General features: G+C 45.2%; 1 protein-coding gene across 1 annotated transcript in view; it reads right to left on the minus strand.

Annotated features, from left to right (window-relative positions):
* The window catches only part of LOC142858500 (lactase/phlorizin hydrolase-like), a 40,855-nt gene extending 35,147 nt beyond the window's left edge, over positions 1 to 5,708 (minus strand). Inside the window, exons 1-2 of the mRNA XM_075987809.1 lie at positions 5,060 to 5,708; positions 1,296 to 1,375 (exon numbers count right to left, since the gene is read on the minus strand). Coding sequence (XP_075843924.1) covers positions 1,296 to 1,375; positions 5,060 to 5,708 — 729 coding nt within the window. The remainder of the gene's footprint in view (positions 1 to 1,295; positions 1,376 to 5,059) is intronic.
* Positions 5,709 to 7,142: the final 1,434 nt, after the last annotated feature.

Here is a 7,142-nt window from a genome sequence, read left to right on the forward strand (position 1 = left end):
ACAGAGGCCTGGGTTCCACCTTAGCGCGATGGAAACCAGGCATGGTGGTTCATGCCTATAACCCAGAACTTGTGGGGTAGAGGCAGGAAGATCAGGAGTTCAAGGTCATCCTCAGCTATACATTGACTTAGGCTAGCGAGAGATACATGTGGCCCTTTCTCAAAAACAAAATGAATAAGCAAATAAATAATGAATATATACCAGTTACTAGAGGAAATGTGGAGACACCTGAGTCTTTAGCAGCTGGAGGCTGAGACAAGAGGATTGACCAAATTTGAGGCCAGCTTGGGCTACTTAGTGAGAACATTTCACAACAAAATATGGTAGCTTTGCACACGGTGCTGCATGCCTGTGCCCAGACCTCAGAACCGGTAGACAGAGACCAAGAGTTCAAGGTCAGCCTGGGTTACAGAGAGAAGCCCTGCTCAAAAACAAACAAAACAAAACAAAAAAAATAAGTTATAATTTTAAAAATAACAGAGGATATAAATCAGGGTGGTACTCTAAGAAGTATATTTTGTTTCTAACCTTATTTATTTTCCTTTCTATATAACATGTGCAAGGGCCCAAGGGAGCCAGAAAAGGACGTTGGTTCCCTAGAACTGGAGGTTACAAAAGGTTGTGAGCCATCAAGTGGGTGCTGGGAACTGAACCTGGATCCTCTGGAAAAGAGCAGCCAGTGCTTTTAACCACTGAGCCATCTCTTCAGCTCCCAGAAGTATATAAATATATCTTTTAATAAATTACTATCTCTTAATTTTTTTTTCTCTGTGGGTATGTGTAGACCAATTGGGTCCCAGAAGTATATTTGTTTTGTTTTAGTTGACACAGAGTCTCAGTATATATCTCTCCTAGGCCTGCAACTCACTAGTAGCCCAGGCTGGCCTCAGACTCACAGAGATCCCCCTGCTTCTGCCATCCTCTGTGATTAATCATAGCCTATGGACCAACCCCATCCCTGCCTCACTCAAGAGACTAACAGTTCCAATTTCCCTAAGTCAATGTCATGAAGTCAGCACAAGTAGCATTCCTGTACATCCTAGATGAACAACAACCCTGGCCAAACCAACCCTCTGCCCTTTGTCCAACCCTCCTCCCCATCCCTGATAAAAACCCTAGCCTATGGGGTAGTTCAGTCTGGTCTTCTTTGATGGCGCCCTTCTCAGGTTGACTCAAATACACCTGCGCCACTGCCACTGAGCAGCCTCGCACTCTTTTCCTCTTACACAGGTCTCATCTCAGAATAAATAAATACAATCACATTTCACCCTAGGCATTACAGAAGCAGCATCTACCTTGGTGAGTGCAGCCGAGGATGGGGAGAGCAGGAGCTCGGGAATATCTTCAGCCTTCAGGACCACAGAGAGCCTCCCTCCTGGAAAAGAAAAGACCAGTAGTTGAGGGAGGGTTGTGGCTTCTGAAGAGATCGATCAAGACCATGACTTCTCTTTAGCCAACTGACAGACTCCAGAAAACAAAGTGGCTAAAAATACAATATCTCACTAAGAGATTAGGTTGGTTTTTATTTGGATTTTTTAGACCATGTTTCACTGAGTGATCCTGGATGTCCTGGAAGTCAGCTGGCCTTGAATTCACAGAGGTCTGCCTGCCTCTGCCTCCCAAGTGCTTGGATAAACCTGTGTGGCACCATGCCTGGCTAAGAGACTGTTGTGTATAAATCAAGACCCACATAGAGAGCACTTGGAAAAGTCAGCATAAAAGGAATTATCCTAAGGTGACAAGAGAACCCTTTTCCAAACTCTATTTAAAGACAAGGTGTTCCAGGCTGAGGACAGAGGTCAGTTGGCAGAAAACGTGGACCAAGCCCAAGGATTGATTGATTGACAAGCCCAGGGACTGATATAACATAACCACAGCATAACCACGCATGGTGGCCCATGCCTGTGATCCCAGCACTTGAGAAGGAGAAGAAAGCAGGATCAGAAGCCTGAGGTCATCTCGGCTATAACCTTAGCTATATCTCTGGACAATCAGGATGAGAGCTGCCACCTAACACAAACAAAACCCAAAGTCAGGGTGCTCTCTGGAACCCGCTGTGTCTTTGTCCTCACTGCAGCTACTGTGCCTTGCTGGGGAAACACAGGAAATACTGTGTGCACTCATTTTGTTTAGCTCTCCCGCAGCATGGTGATGGCTCCCAATCTTGTGTGCACCACAAATGTCTGGAGAACAGGGTTAGAAATACAGAGCTGCTGGGTGGGGGTGGTGCATGCCCTTAACCCCAGCACTTGCAAGGCAGAGACAGGGAGATCTCTGAGTTTGAGGCCAGCACAGTCTTCAGGGTGAGCTACAGGCCAGTCAGGGCTACAGAGAGAAGCCCTATCTTGCAAAACTAAACCAAACCAAACAAAAAAAATCAAAAACAAACTAACAAAAATAGGACATTAAATTTATTTAATAAGTACATACAAACACTCAGATGAAAAAACCTAATTCACATATACAACTAATACATGAAATTTAGGACAAAGTAAAAAGAAGAAGAAAGCTAATGTCAGGACCCACCTTCAGATTTAGAGTCAAGGGTAAAGATACAGATGTGCCCAGGAATATAACAACCCTTTTAAAAATACACAGTTATTTTATTTATGTGAATATTTCTGTCTATGTGAGCATATGAAATGCATATATAGATGTCAACAGAGGCCAGAAGAAAGTGTGGGATCCCTGGAGCTGGAATTACAGGTGGTTGTGAGCCATTTGATGTGGGTGCTGAGAACTAATCTCTGGTCCTCTGGAAGACAACAATAACTCTTAGCCAATCAGGAGCCATCTCTCCACCACCTTGACTCCCAATGACTTTTTGGAGACGGTCTCAAAACATGTCAGTACTTGGCTTACAGACGTGTGTCACTGTGCCCAGTTCATGCAATGCAGGAATTGGAACCCATGGCTTCCTGCACGCATGGCAAGCACTCTGCTATGCAAGCGCTCAACCTTAGTGCTCATTAAGTTTGGCTTTTTTGTATGATCGTTTTTGAGATGGGTTTCTCTGTACAGCCCTAGCTGTCCTGGAACTGATTCTATAGACCCTTGAATTCAGATATCCACCTGCCTCTGCTTCCTAAGTACTAGGATTTAAGGTTACATCACCATAACCTGATGTGGTATTGCCCTCTGTATGCTGTGAATACCAATGGCTAATAAAGAAACTGTCTTAGGCCTGTGATAGGGTAGAGTAGAGCTAGGCAGGAAAAACAAAACTGAATGTTAGAAGAAAGGAGGCAGAGTCAGGAGAAGCCATGTCCCCGCTGGAGACAGATGCTGGAACTTTACCCAGTAAGCCTCAGCCACATGGTGATACACATATTAATGGAGATGAGCTAAATTTATATGTAAGAGTTAGTCAATAAGAAGCTAGAGCTACTGGGCCAAGCAGTGATATAATATCTGTGTGGTTATTTTGGGGCTGAGCAGCTGGGAACTAACTAGTGTCCTCTTACTACAATAACCCACCTAGGCTTTAAATATTTAACAGAAAAAGTAAGCTTCTTTTTAGTTTTTGTTGGTTAATTTTTGGGTTTGGTTTTGTTTTTTCCCCCAGGACAGACTCCTAGAATGTGACCAGATTGGCCTTGAACTCTCAGAGGTACACCTGCCTCTGCCTCCAAGTACTTGAATTAAAGGCTTAGGCACTATGACTAGCTAAGAGTTTATTTCTTATATTCACACCATGTATAACAAAAATTACCTCATTTAAAATTGTCAGAATAGGATAGAACATCAACATTGTAGCAATGGTGTAAACAGACTTATGCATTGAGGTCTTAAAGAATGTCACTATTTTAAAACACTGGCTTCACTGTTATCTCTTTTCTTCTACACCATTCCTAGGGTCTAGATGGTCTTGAACTCATAGAGATCTGCACACCAGGTTGACTCTGAACTTACAATCCTCACACTCAGTCTTTCAAGTGCTAGATTTAGAGACATGCACCACCACACCTGGCTAATTTCAATTTGAAGGCAGTATCAAAAGGAATGATCAGAAGGTGGCAAGTATTTACACACAGCACTAGTCGCTGCCATGTACTCTGTTCCTAGTAAAAATAAGTCAGTACAGTTGTAGACCTAGCACTTGCCTCTCGTGGGCAAGGTTTTAGCTTTAGTCTCCATCGTACATTTACAAATCACAGTCTTCTCATTACGCATTGGTGTGTTATTTATCTTTGCCTTGCTTGATGCACTGTAAGCTCCAACTAAAAGGTACACTCTTGTTTTCGTAAGAGAAGGGGAATCACAGTCGGGTCTCCTTGTAGAGACTCAGGACAGCACTGTCTCTCCAAGGCAGCTCCAGGTTCAAGGAGCTGTCAGAAGAAAGTGGGAGGAATCCTGACGTTATAAATGTCCCTTCAAGGAAGGGCAGAGAAAGACAGTTGCTCATACTTGACCCTGAGGAAGGGTCTAGAAGATAGTTTTCAAGGGCTGGAGAGATGGCTCAGCATTAAGAGCACAGGCTGCTCTTCCAGAGGTCCCTGGTTTGATTCCTGGCACCCACATGGCAACTCAAAACCGTCCGTAACTCCAGTTCCAGGGCATCTGAGGGCACAGGCATGCACATGATGCTCAGACAAACATGTGGATAAAACACCCACATATCTAAAATAAAAATAAAATACACACACGTAAAGACAGACACACAATTTTCAGGAGCTTAGGATATGGCTCAGTGGTTAGAGCGCTTGCCTGGCATGCACAAGCCCCCGCCCTACATAAAACTGGTTGCGGTGGGTGTCTGTCATCTTGGAACTCAGGATGTGAATTCGGGAGGATCCGAGGTTCAAACTTATCTTCTGACCTCACAGTGAGCCAGCCTGGACTACAAGAGACACTATCTCAAAGGGAGAAAATGCATTTCAGACAAATGCTGTGTGTTTATATATATCTTTGTCCCTTTTGGGAATGGATTCTCACCAATGCTGAGATCTGGGGTCTCCTGCAAGGGCAGAGATGGGAGAGACATCAGTTCCTGCCTAAGAAGCAAACAGAGGAGGGTGGTGAAGGCTGCTGCCGGGCCACCATGTCCGTGTGTACTCACCCTGAGAAGAGAACTCTCTGCGGTAAACTTCAAAGGCTTTCCTGTGGGCATTGCTGAGGGTTTGCAGAGCAGAAGCTTTTGAACCCTGGGGGGCAAGATCCATGATCACTTTCTCCAAGTCGCTGAAGGTGAACCAGATCTCAACAAGGTCCCCAAAGGACTGGAAGGCGAATGTGGCATAGTCGGCAAAGAGGTCAGCAAAGTCCCTGTCTCTCTGGATGGTGCCGTGGGTGGGTGGCGTCTGGTGGCACAGGACCACCATGGGCTGAAGCTGGGCAGCCTTCAGGGACTGCAGGAGTTGTCGGTAGCACTGCACTGCTTCCTGGTCTGGATTCTTGGGGCTTCCCGTTGGGAGAAGCTGTGCCCATGATAGAAGTACTTTGTAATGGGTTACCTGACTGGCACGAAGGCTGCTCAGGTACTGTGGCAAGAAAGAGGGCAATGGCTGCTGGCAGACGTAGAAGTCCTTGCTACCAGGTCCAAAACCAGAGCCCTGGGTTCCCAGTGGATGGCTCAGGTTAATCACTAAGTCATTTGTAAGAGGACCAGCGGCTGAAATAAAATTTCTGTCGCGTTCCAGGTCAATCCCCTGGCATGAAAGACTCAGGAGGACAGAGCTCAGGAAAAGTGCTGTCCAGGGCAGATCCATGTTCAAGGATCTGTTAGAAGCACTGGTAGGAATCCAGACCTTATAACACTGATGAGGCTATAAAATACAGTGATTATCCACACAATATTTAACTGTGTTATCTAGAATCATTAAATCAGAACTTTGTTTAACCAGCATAATCTTTAGAAAAAAAATTGTTTTGTGCTTCGGTATACAATGAACTTGTATGTGCACAAACATGGAGGCCAGAGGTAGATCTTGGGCGTATTCCCCGATTGTGAGCCCTAGGGAGCTGCCTGTCCCAGCCTCTTCAGTGCAGAATTACAGTTGTGTCATCAATCTTGGCTTTTTACAAGAGCACTGAGCATCAAAACTCAGGTCCCCATATCTGTACAGCAAGCACCTTACCATCGGCACATCTACTCCACCCTAGTCTTTACAAATGTACAAACCACAATGTTATTGGATTTGTTGGGTATAATGATATCATAAATAAAGCTTGCCTAAATATCAGAAGAGCAAAGGTAAATCACTAGAGCTCAGGCAGTGGTGGCACACACCTTTAATTCCAGGTTTTGAGAGACAGAGAAGACGGATCTCTGTGAGTTAAAGGCCATCCTGGGCTACACAAGATCAATGCAGAAACATATCCAGGTGGTGGTGGCTCATACCCTTAATCCCAGTTCTAGGGAGTCATATGCCCTTAATGCCAGCACTACAGAGAATATAAAATGGGAGGAGAGAGAGGCTTACTCTGCTTAGTCTGTGGTCGCCCAGCCTTGGTAGAGGAAAAACTTCTCTAGTGGCTTGGCTGCTTTGCTTTTCTGGTTGTCAGGTTGAACCCCAATATTTGTGCTCTAGTTAGGGTGTCTGAACCCTGGCAGCCCCAACAGGCTAAGCTCAGTCACTAGCTCCCAAATGCCAGATACATAACAGTGGAAAAAACAGAAAGAATTATTCACTGTGGGCATAGTGGAGAAAGTAAAGGGGTGTGTTAAACTTCTAACTTCTAGCCCCAACTTCAGTGTTGTGACATGAGTTTTGTTATTTTTAAAGATTTATTGCAAGATGGTGGTGACATGTCCTTAATCCCAGCTCTCAGGAGGCAGAGGCAGGCAGATCTTTGTGAATTCCAGGTCAACCTGGTCTAGTAAGCAGTTCCAGGACAGCCAGGGCAACACAGAGAAACATCACATACACGTCAGGCAGCCTCAGAGGCTAGAAGAGGGTGTCAGATCCCCGGAACTGCAGTTATACATGGTTTTGAGTCACCATATAGATGCTGGGAATCAAACTGGGTCCTCTGCTGAGCAGCAGTTCTTAATCACTGTGCATCTCTCCGGTCCCTGAGGGTTAAGGTTAAATAAAGGGCACAGCTCAGCAGTTCTGGTCAAGTTATGGCCCTGCCCCTCACTGACCATTCAGTTTCTCCTGCAGAGCGGTCTGAGAAGTTGACCTGTGTGTCTGTGTGCA

Source organism: Microtus pennsylvanicus, chromosome 10 (assembly GCF_037038515.1).
Source record: "Microtus pennsylvanicus isolate mMicPen1 chromosome 10, mMicPen1.hap1, whole genome shotgun sequence".
Taxonomy (NCBI): domain Eukaryota; kingdom Metazoa; phylum Chordata; class Mammalia; order Rodentia; family Cricetidae; genus Microtus; species Microtus pennsylvanicus.